The following is an 11930-nucleotide window of genomic DNA, read 5'->3' as shown; positions in this document are numbered from 1 at the left end:
GACAATACCTGTGGGAAAAACAGCAAGATGCAAGGTTCGAATCGTTTGATTCACACAGGATGGTTGAAGTCTACGATCCAATACCCATGCTTCAATCAGTTTAAAATTAACATTGAGGTACTCGATAAAATAGATACGTTGCTCACTGGTCCCTCTGTACATAAACAAACATCGAGGGTACATCAACCCATGGTGACCCGTGAAGGTCCCGGGGTAGAATAGGCCTTCAGCAACCCATGCTTGCCATAAAAGGTGACTATGCTTGTCGTAAGAGGCGACTAACGGGATCGGGTGGTCAGCCTCGCTGACTTGGTTGACACAGTGAGTGAGTGAGTGAGTGAGTTTAGTTTTACGCCGCACTCAGCAATATTACAACTATATGACGGCGGTCTGTAAATAATCGAGTCTGGACCAGACAATCCAGTAATCAACAACATGAGCATCGATCTGCGCAATTGGGAATCGATGACATGTGTCAACCAAGTCAGCGAGCCTGACCACCCGATCCCGTTAGTCGCCTCTTACGACAAGCTGAGTCGCCTTTTATGGCAAGCATGGGTTGCTGAAGGCCTATTCTACCCCAGGACCTTCACGGGTCTGGCTGACACATGTCATCGGTTCCCAAGTGCGCAGATCGATGCTCATGTTGTTGGTCACTGGATTGTCTGGTCCAGACTCGATTATTTACAGACCGCCGCCATATAGCTGGAATATTGCTGGGTTCGGCGTAAAACAAACTCACTCACTCACTCAGCCCATGGCCAAGAAAGTTTTCTGTTCAGATTCTCTTTCACTAATAATTGATCAAGAATTATTTTGGATGATAGTGAGTGAGTGAGTTTAGTGTTTACGCCACACTCAGCAATATTCCAGCTATACGGTAAATAATCGAGGCTGGTCCAGACAATCCAATGATAAACAGCATGATTATCGATCTGCGCAATGAGAATCTCAATCCGGGAGGCGTACGGTATACTATCACACACTGTATGATGTGTCTGTATTTGAAAGTGAGTGCGTGCCTCATCCAAGCACGTGAAGCGGCAATAAAATATCGTTGCGTTCTGAAAGGGAAGAACTTTTTGGCATGAATGAGTAAGTTTGGTTTTCGTCTCTTTTAGCAATATCACCCCAGGGTACACTAGAAATGGGTTCCACATATTGTTCCCATGTTTATTTTCGAATCCGGGCCTTCAGTGTGACGAGCACAGGTTTTAACTGCTAGGCTACCCACTGCCTATTTAATGTTGAACGAAATGCACCGTTGTGCAGATTCTCTTTACTCTCGATGAGATAGATGTTTTGGCGTAACGACGGCAAATGTCTGAAGTGGATTGTGAATATCCAAATCAGTGTGTCGCCAAGACACCTTTGCAACACAGATCATAGCACAGGCACTCGTGTCACTGCGGGGATTAAAGGGTTTTTTGTTTTGTTTTGTGTTGTTTTTTTTTAAATATGAAAATTTTTAGATGGCCCCGACTTGAAACACTTGTATGTATGTATGTATGTATGTATGTATGTATGTATGTATGTATGTATGTGTTATATATATATATGTGTGTGTGTGCGTGCGTGCGTGCGTGCATGTGTGCGTGCGTGCGTGTGTGTATTGTAGTGTGAAGCGTTTTAAGTCGGGGGTCATCTCAAAATTTTCATATTTTAAAAAAAACACAAAACAAGACAAAAAACCCTTTAATCCTCGCAATGACACTAGCGCCTTTGAATCATAGCGGTATATCTGACCGTACGGACATAGGTCGCAACCTATCTTTTATCTATTCTGTGGTTATTCGACTCCCACATAGGACTATAACATGGGTACTGATTAGTGATCAGTCACGTCATGTGTACATAGCCTGTATACTTGAAGCGTCGTCAAGTCACGATATGAAACGAGATAATGCTGCTCCACTGTCGACTTCATGGAAACGAAACAATTTCCACTCGTGCCTGGAGAACACAGGACTCCACATGGTATTTTTATAAGCGACATATATATTATACATGCTTGTATGGGTGCTGAAGTTGAAGAAGTAGATTCTCATATACCTCGTAGGTCAGTATGTGGGGCTATTCATTTTTGTGAACGACCTCTCAGGGGATTCCTCACCATATAACCCCCTCGGGCGGTTGTCTGACCGACTCTCGGAGAGACAGCGGGAACAAGGCTATCTGCACATTATCTGCACAGTGCAGTTAGTAAACTGATACCGGAGGGACCTCCTTCTCCATTTTCCATTCTCCTCGGGGTCGCTAGAATAATCTGAAAAAGAAATACTGTTTCAGATAGAGTGCTCATAGGTAGTTTCAAGGTAATGAATAATTTTATCTACGCCAATGATTAATATTATGATACATTCTGTTAATGCGAAAATGACTTTCACCAACACCATTACATGAATGCAATCAAGCATATTTCCTTAAAAGTCCCAAAATACTTATTATTACTACTCATCAGGGGTGTACATATGCACTAAGGGTGGGTGGGGGTGGGTCAACAGTGTTTATACACGACACACAGCGAGTGGAACAACTTACTTTGAACTTTAAGTGTGTGTGTGTGTGTGCGTGTGGTGTTTACCCATAAAAATACACACACACACACACACACACACACACACACACACACACACACACACACGCCAGCACGCTCCTGTACCACAAGTAATGAAGGTTTCCTCAGCGTTAATCAGAAGAATGAGATGGTGTTGCGAGGTAGACATATAAATAAAGTACCTTCAAATCTGTGAATATATCTTATGCTTAATATCACTAGACACATATCGTTTAATATTTTCAAAAAAAGAGAACTGCGGGGAGGTGGTATTGGGTATAGCTTCCCTGACAGTTTCAACTGAGTACATGTATAAAGTAGTAGCAGCTCTGTTCTAGACCTTGTGGCACATGCGAAATACCAACCTTAAACCCTGAAGGTGTTTCACCTCACCTTATTTCCGGTGTCGCACCTCCAGATTTCTTCCTTTGGCAGATCGGATTTGACAACCCTATACCTCTACCCCAAAGTCTTTGGTTGGAAACATCTTCAATAAGTAACTTATGCAGAATCATTCACATTTTTTCAATTATATCATAAATGCGCATTGTGAGTGAATACACATTCATCTAAAATAAGGAGGTTTGTGATCCTGTAGTATATGCGACATAACAACCTTAAACTTACCACAGTAAACCACTCGCATGGCCGTTTTTATTTCACCCATGAATGCTTTGGACTTTGTTCATTAAGTTTATTGTAGGAGAAAAAGTGCATTACTTTGCTGTAGGCCACTACAAAATAGAAATGGAAGATGTTTAAAGCAAGTAAGAGCTTAACTATTGTTTTAAGCCTCGTCCAAGTAGAAGTATTTTTTACCGTACTTGAACTTGCCAACATGAGCACATACGTAGTTAGGATAGATAAGGTGTGCATTTGTTTTGAATCTATTCTTTCTTATGTTTTATCGTTTGTTTTTAACGCCGCAATCAGTAATTTTCCAGCTTTTTGACAGCGGGTATCTAAACAATTCTGAACCAGAAATACACAGAGGAGAATCGAATTTAGCAACTAAGATATAACATCATATGTGTGGGCAATCCTTACAATCATCGTTTATCATTTGTCTCTGCCATGTAAAAGAAAAAAGTACTTGAAAGGTATCACCGTTTATCTGTTGCTTCACTCGTGGTAGGTATGCTGTCTTGACCGGTGAATGTGTCTGACAGTCAACGTATTTCTGTCTCCAGCCATTCACTTGTCGTAAGGATCCAATGAGGTAAGCTATCTGTGTTTAATGGATCTTTTCCAGTATGTATACTATTAATTGCCTAGAATAACCAGCAAATAACGGAGGTAGGTCCAGTGGGAAATAAGTCTTGTACAGGCTCATCTTGTGTGCACTGGACAAAGAAAAGCTGGATGTGCCTACCACCTTGCACGTGTGTGGACAAGATAAAGCACATAACACCAGAAAAGGCATTTCTTACTTCGCATTTGTGTTTGAAGTGGACAAAACTCTGATGGTCCCTCAAGAACTGACTTTTACGTTGCATGTTTAAGGCGAAGCCAGTCCCACAAGTGGGTCCAATACCGCAACTTCCCGGATTTAAGTTATAGGCACAAGTACTTTTGGAAAAGTAGACACACTTATATTTGAAATTTATAGAATCGGGAACAAACTTGCAACAAGTTGCGTTCTTTTAACTAAGAATATTTGACATAAAAATCACTGAAACGTGAACCTAAGAGAGATCTGCAGATCATTCGCCAGGCCAACTTAGTACTATGCATGCATTCCCCAAATATACTCATCTGAGTCAAGTTCATTCTCTTCACTTCACTGCTGTTATCAGCTTCCCCCAAATCTGGACAAACGTCAAGGATATAGTTTTATTTTCACCCCTAATTTTCTTTACTATTCTCAATAGTACCACACAACCACCGGCAAGATAATTATACTCATGAGAAGGTCTTTTTCTAGTTTCCAGCAGGGGGAATGTTTCTCACCATTCACAAGCCAGTCAGGCAGCTGAACTCTTAACGCAGTTGTTATGGACCATTCACGCTAATGAATCATCGGATGGTCAGGCTCGGTTGACATCCTCATGATGCTGATCACAGGAGTGTCTGGTCCAGACCGGATTATTCACGGACTGCCGTCAGATAGCTGAAATATTGCTGAGTGTGTCGTGAAACATAAATTAAGTCACACAAACGTCGTCACAGTACAAGGGATACGATCAGTCCAGCTCCTCGTTCCCGTAAGCGATCTTTGTGAAAACTCTATCCCTTCTCAAAGCATGGCACGTTCGTTAGTATTGATAGCAACATCACATAGAGAGTTACAATAAATGTGTAAAACCACTGAGTAAGAAGACGAAGTGCAGAAATATATGTGTTCATCATCAAGGCGAATTTCAGACACGGGAATTTTGAGTTTCGTGACGGTGACTGAAAAAGATACTTCTTTCAGAGGCATCTTAGATACTGTAAAGATGAAGGAAAGCCAAGTTCTATGGATAGTCAACTTCATTATTGCAATCTATGCGACGTTTCGGTATGGGTACTAACACCGTTATCAAGCGACTTGGTACACTGCGGTATAGAAGTTGATTATCCATAGAACTTGGTTCTCCAGAAAATGATGCGACTCACCGAAACCAAATGCATACACCTAATACCCATACCTATAAGACATGTTCACAAGCCGCTGTCTTTGATGTAATGGGAAAAGACAGAGGCATGCGCTTTCGTTCTTACATAGGTACCCATCTCCTAGAAAACTCGGAACCAAGCTAATTTATACGAGACTCTATAAATATAACAACATGCTAATTTCATAACTACTGCGTGCAGAACTGTTGTTGAAACGATTTTGCACGCTCAGAACGTTAGGGCGAATGAATATCCAGTTTGGTCTAACAGGTAAAAAGAGGTAACAAAACCAAACAAACAGTTTCATAGCTGTGAATATTATATGAATGGATAACTGAAGACGGCCTAAAACAATACTAATTTTAGTCTAACAGGTAAAAAGAGGTAGCAAAACCAAACAAACAGTTTATAGCTGTGAATATTACATGAGTGGATAACTGAAGGCGGCCTAAAACAATACTACTTTCAGTCTGACGTCTCACACTTACCAATCATTCGATCACGGCCTTGTGTGTCACGTGAATGTGAGGTTTTTGAGATATACTTCACTGCTGACTAAACTGGCACAATGCCAGTGACATGCCAAGCTTTAGAAAAAGCGAGGAGTTATAAATTCTGCCGGTGTGTTTGATCACATCTTTCATACTTTTGCTTTTGGTAACGTCGTCGAAATACCAATTCTATTGGACTCTGTCCTCAGTCTTCTGTTTATCACTGTTCGTGGTATTCTAGGATGAAAGCGCTTTATTCTGCGTTTAAGAGCGTGTATTTTGTGTAGAGATGAATATTGCCCTGAATTTCATATTGCGATATGTTGCAATAATTTCAGAGATACTTTCAGACTCCCCGTCCCCACTGTGACCAACTGACCTAATGCCATATGGTTTACAGATGAACAAAATGATGTACAGCCTTAATGTGGAATCTGAAACTGAAATTTTGCACGCGTAATCATAAAGGTAAAAGTGTTACATCATTCCCATGGTCAGTGGTCAGGTTCTTGGTCAGGTCAATCAAGTAAGGATACATGAATCTGTATCGAAGCGTCACATCACCTGAATAAATAAGTTTGTGATCTATAAAGATTCTCCTTATCTGGGTTTGAGTGGTTTCATATGTGACATTTGAAGGAATTGAGTGATCTCAAATGGACATTTTCTGTTTAGGCATAGAACTGTTAGAACATCTGGCCCTGAGTGACCATTTCACAATTTACATTATGTTTTGTCTGTCCGTCCATAACGTTTCTCTTTATCTGATTTGCCATCTTCTGAATATGCCACTCAAAGAAGTCATTCAAACCCACAAACCTTAAAGCAGTTTGTAGAATATTTCCACTTTTGGAGCCTCTTGTAAGATACTTCCACTTGTAAAATATTACATGAAGAGAACAGAAATAAAAGCATATTTGGCACTTTTAGAAAACATGTTGTTGCTATGGGAGCAGATATATCAAGGGTACTAACACGGGATGAACCGATATACTACAGAATCTGAACTATATCGCGATAATCGTGGGGCGAGATTCTGTATCGGTACATACCGGTTTACCTGTAATTGCACAGACCTGATTCCGTATTGTTTTATAACGTCTGCTCAGTGTGGTCATGTCTCACAAAAAAACGTTTCTGTTTTTCAGACAGTCCAAACTATGGCTGTTATTAGATGTTGCCGACGGCAGTTCGACTTGAGTCTCATAACAGTCGAGCCGGTCCTATTTTTTTACATGATCGGGATCTTCCTGTCAATCCCAACCTTCCAAGCCTTTGTGTATGACAAGGTGTGCACTGACAAGTACAACGAGACTTTCTGCAGTAGGCTGCGCAATAAAACATTCCAAGAGGACCACAAAACAGAAGCCGATTATGTGCAGTCTGAGACGTCCTACTGGATCTTAAAGAAAACTGTCGTAGAACGCGTCCCGGCATGTTTTATTGTACTGTTTTTCCTCGGATCCTGGGGTGACAAAGTGGGTCGGAAACTACCTGTGATTATACCCAGTGTAGGGGCTACCTTGTCTTACATTGTGTATATGATTCTGTCCATTTATCCTTCAAGTAAAGTGGAATATGTGATGGTTCCTGCTGCGTTAAATGGTCTGTCTGGGAGTTTCACTGCCCTGCTGATGTCTGTGTACAGTTACGTGGCGCACATTGCTGATCCAAACAATAGAACTGTGCGAATAGGAATCGTGGAGGCTGTTATCTTCTTCGCAGGAACAATAGGAGTCTTCATATCAGGAGTCATGTTGGACAACACAAGCTTCACATTCGTCTTTGCCTTCATAAGTGGATGTTCCTTCTTAGGCCTGGTATATGCTGTCATACGTTTAGAGAACCTGAAGTCCAACACAACAAGACGGCTCGAGGGTGAAAGTTTCTGCAAGTATTGGTTTCTTGGGTCTCTCAAGGAGTCTGGTCGTTGTATGAAGAAGAAGAGAGAAGGGAAGAGAACTCTCTATATCGTCTTATTGATTGTGAACTTCAACCTCTTTGTTATCGGAACAGTGAGTGAGTACAAATTGACTGTTATTTCTTAATGCTTATCGTTTGCATTGTGCTCATACAAAAACACAGGTCAGATCTTGGCATGTTACAGGTGAAGCAGACATCCTTCTCCTCTTCACAAGACTAGCTCCACTCAGCTGGTCACAGACAATGTTGGGTTACTATCAGGGTCTGGAGACCTTCGCTCGTAGTTTAATGCTGGTCACAGTTCTGCCTCTGTGTAGGAGATTCCGGAATACAACTGTAGGATTCTGGGGCTTGATATCTAAAGTCATCGGCCTGGTGGTACTTGGATTCAGTAAACGAACATGGCAGGTCTTCCTAGGTAAATGGCAAGTTACAACTGCTTTAGGTGTATATATGGCATTTATCCATCTGAAGTCCTCACCCAGTAAATAATTAGAAAATACAAAACAGACAGTTGAATCTGACTCACAATGTGATTACATATCCTAAAGTCCTAAGTACATCTTAGCGTCAAATGTAGCTGCCACGGAATGCATAAACGTTCTGACAGCAATTACTTCATTTCATTTCAGTGACACTGCTTTCCATGTTTCAAGGCTTTCCAGCAGCTGTTTCACGGTCACTCTTGTCCAGTATGGTCAGTCAGGCTGAACAGGGTAGGTTTACTCCAACTGTGCCCACTTTTTTGGTAGAATAAAAAAAGAATTGGGGTTTAGGCTAGTCGACAGTGATAAACTACAAACAGTGAAAGCTGTCAAAACCGGCACCTGTACCATCCGGCAAGTTGTCATCACCGGCATAAAATCTCAGCCCATCCATGGCTTGTACATTTACCATCAGCTCTACAAGCCAGCAATTTGTCCTAACCGGAATATTTCTTCAGTCCCAATGAGTGCCGGTTTAGACAATTTTCACTACACTTAACTCATAAACGAGTGTCTAACTGGCATTAACTCAGCAAGACACAGTTTGAAATAATTTATTAACATACAAGTGATATGCATCTTAAGAAACATCAGTATGAGTAGCATTAATGATATGTCATCAGCATGTCTTTTTCAGCTTTTTACATGTTTATTTTCTGACACGACCATTAATTGTCAATTCACAATGCAGTTAAATGAGAAACACAACCAAGGTATTGCAGAACAGATACACTTCCATTCTGAAGAATTGAAGAACTGGACCATGAGTGTGCAATTCGTTAGTGTTCACTAATATATGCTGAAATATACTCACCAGTTTATTGTCATTAGACTTTCTTTTGACTATCCCCAACCGCCACCCCAGCCCACCCACCCAACCTCCATTATGCTGTTTTAAGAAAAGTGGCCACAGTGGGGTACACCTTAAGACTATACATGACTTATTTTGTAAAGATTGGAAGGACAAAGCGTGGATCACATAAGAACTCTTAAATACTAACGACAGAGTAAATCTTTCTCTCGGTTGTAAACCTAAACTAATTTCACTTGACTTACTGGACAAAGAAATGTGACCAGTATCTAAAGAATCGCTGGCAAAGACTGATGATACCAGGTATCTGACTGAACAGGGTAAAGCTTGTATCCCATATCTTAGTCTTTACACGACACGTATTAGTGAGGCGAAAATACTGTTTGCTATCAGTCATCAGACTAAACAGGAAATCTGATGTTTTAAGACTACAAACATCACACCAAAGGTCGGTAAACATATACTTAGCATACATTTCCTGTTTTCAAAATGGTTTAAACATATTTTTATTCGTAAGAGAATCGTAGTTTGGTAAACAAGCAATGTTTTGTTTATGTGAATATGTCAACAGTACAAATATAGCACAAACAGAGTACAAAAAGTCACTCTAAAATAGACAAAAAGAAATAAACTAAAATTGTAATATCGTATATGCATTACAATTGAGAACTATATTTGACGACACGCTTGAAGTTACGTTTCATTACCTTTTGTTAAGATAATTATTATTTACTATTTGGTTTAGGCTGTTTATCGAAACGCTTAGTCTTGCAAATGAATTGGTTGAGACATTCTATAATATTCTTATTTTCCTTAATAGTAGTTGGTGGTGTTCTGTATAACACAATTACCGTTTACATAGAAGTATGCATTGTTTCTATATCTAGTTTCAATATCGTCCTCATGTGTTTACAGGGCGCTTGTTTGGACTCCTAGCCGCAATGGACAGCATTGCTGTAGTGGTGGCATCCATGATCTTCAACCAGCTCTACCCAGCAACTCTTGATTTCTTCCCTGGCCTCAGCTTTGTAGTGGCTGCTGGTCTGTGTGCCATTGCTGCAGCCATTATGCTGTGAGTAGTCATTTTATCTTTCTACCCAAAGAAGGGTGACGACAAAAATCCATATAGTATTATTAGTATATTGTGTCAGGCAGTTATATGATCGAGCATAATTTGGATTTTCATGGCCCATCTGTGTTTGAATTGCAGGTGGCTTCATTTTGATATGAGGGGACAGGTATTGGTACTTACACAAAATGTGACAGGTGCCACAGATGACAAAAACAAAGGTATGACCTGAGTAGTTTGTGGAAAATACAGAAATGTATATAACTTTAGGTCCTGTCACTATATAGCTTTAGGTCCTCTTAGCTCTAGCACTTCAGTGAACTACACGCTCTCTTCACTTGTTTATCAGAAACAGTTACAAACCAGATCACAAACCAGACGCCATTTCAGACAGGCTGATACCAAGTGGGAAATCAAAACAGAAGTTGAAGATGAGGAAAACAAACATCTACGTAGACGTTTCTGTAGGATAATGATACTTTATATATATATATATATATATATATATATATATATCCGTTATGATAGCATATATAACATGAACACTATTATTAGGCTTTATGATTTCAGCTATTTTTATTTAAAAGAAACGTAACAAATATCAGAATGCGTCCTTGACGTATCCCACAATATGACACGTGAAGCTGCGAAATGCTCTTGATAGCATCACTGTTTGATAGTGGCAAATGAAATACCTTTCTGACATCAGTGAAGCTGTATCCTCATTTTGGTCCACTAAATATTTGTGCACAAAACCTAGGATGTTAAAGTCAGATTTAGGAGTAGCTCACACGAACAACAGCTTTACAGTCAAATATGTATTTCAGATAAAAGAAATGAGGGTTTGTATTTATAGAAACAAAACAAAGAAACGAGTATTTATAAACAACTGTTTATTTTACTTTCAGGGGACATTCAAGTGGAGGCACACATGTAAACAAAATCAGCAGCCTGTGGTCAAGCACATGTCAGATGTTTTCCCCTTTTAAGTCCAAATATATCAATAGTAATATATTCGAGAAGCTCACAATACTCCAGATATGGTTTAAGTATCAACACAAAGGGCTTAAGAGAAAAATGTTTCTTTAAGATATTTTGTCTTCTCTTTTTCCGTTTATTCACCTGCTCATCTTCAGCATAAATAGTACTTCTCTCTCTTTTATCTGTCCAACAAATGTATCAGACCCATCCATATGTGGTCACATAACTATTGATTATTGTCTCTGGTGTTTCATATCTGTATACATCCAGATTTGAACCACGCTTGTCATGAAACCCGACTAACGGGATAGGGTGCGAATAGGGTTGTCATGGTATCTTCTCGGTAGATTATATCGATGTTTATGCTGTTAAGTGATTGAGGGCTGTAATCCAGCGTAAAACGACAGAAAACAAACTTGGTGCCTCATCACGTAATGTGTGACATTTTAATTCTATTTATCCAATTGTGATTACAAGTTTATTTTTGAAATAAAATTATGAATGCTTTAGCTCTTGATCTCTTTCATTCTTACGCCTCTTATACTATCCGTATACCTCTTTGTCTTGAGATTACATTTTTCAAATTCTTATTGTACTTATTCAATGTGCACAATTTTATGTGACAGTGTGTACTTGTAGATTTAATGTGTCGTTGTAAATGTGTCTCGTAAAGCCTTTACTACATATGACGCTTCCACACTGGACGGGTGGTGTGGCTTTGGGTACAGGTTTTTGTGTTCATAAGCGCACCTGATATGATTTCTTGAAATGTGATGCAAATTAGTATTAATGACATATGTTTGGGTACATTATTGCCACTTATTATTCCTTGCAACAGTATAACATATTACACATGTAACTGCCTTCCCAACTACTGTGATATTACTATTGTGTAATTCTACTTTGTTAAAACTGTATAATAATATCCCATGGAAATTATCATGAAACTATTTCTATAAACAATTTATCGATGGCAAGGTAAATACAAAACCCTTCTATATTCCAAGACTGGGTC

At 39.6% G+C, this 11930-nt stretch overlaps 1 protein-coding gene across 1 annotated transcript; it reads left to right on the top strand.

Moving 5' to 3' along the window:
• The first annotated feature begins 3676 nt into the window (after positions 1–3676).
• Positions 3677–11424, top strand: LOC137294670 (lysosomal proton-coupled steroid conjugate and bile acid symporter SLC46A3-like). Its single transcript, XM_067825738.1, has 7 exons — positions 3677–3776; positions 6795–7665; positions 7754–7987; positions 8202–8285; positions 9781–9937; positions 10076–10155; positions 10843–11424. Exons 2-7 carry the CDS (start codon positions 6807–6809, stop codon positions 10869–10871), a joined length of 1443 nt encoding a protein of 480 aa, XP_067681839.1. The 5' UTR covers positions 3677–3776; positions 6795–6806; the 3' UTR covers positions 10872–11424.
• The last annotated feature ends 506 nt before the right edge of the window (positions 11425–11930 follow it).

This window comes from Haliotis asinina, chromosome 8 (assembly GCF_037392515.1).
Source record: "Haliotis asinina isolate JCU_RB_2024 chromosome 8, JCU_Hal_asi_v2, whole genome shotgun sequence".
NCBI lineage: Eukaryota > Metazoa > Mollusca > Gastropoda > Lepetellida > Haliotidae > Haliotis > Haliotis asinina.
This window is presented reverse-complemented; position numbering and strand designations above follow the sequence as displayed.

Coding starts and splice junctions, on each gene's coding strand:
- LOC137294670 (XM_067825738.1), top strand. CDS start 6,807: ATGGCTGTTATTAGATGTTGCCGACGGCAGTTCGACTTGAGTCTCATA. Junction 9,938..10,075: donor ATTGCTGCAGCCATTATGCT/GTGAGTAGTCAT, acceptor TTTGAATTGCAG/GTGGCTTCATTTTGATATGA. Junction 10,156..10,842: donor CACAGATGACAAAAACAAAG/GTATGACCTGAG, acceptor TTTTACTTTCAG/GGGACATTCAAGTGGAGGCA.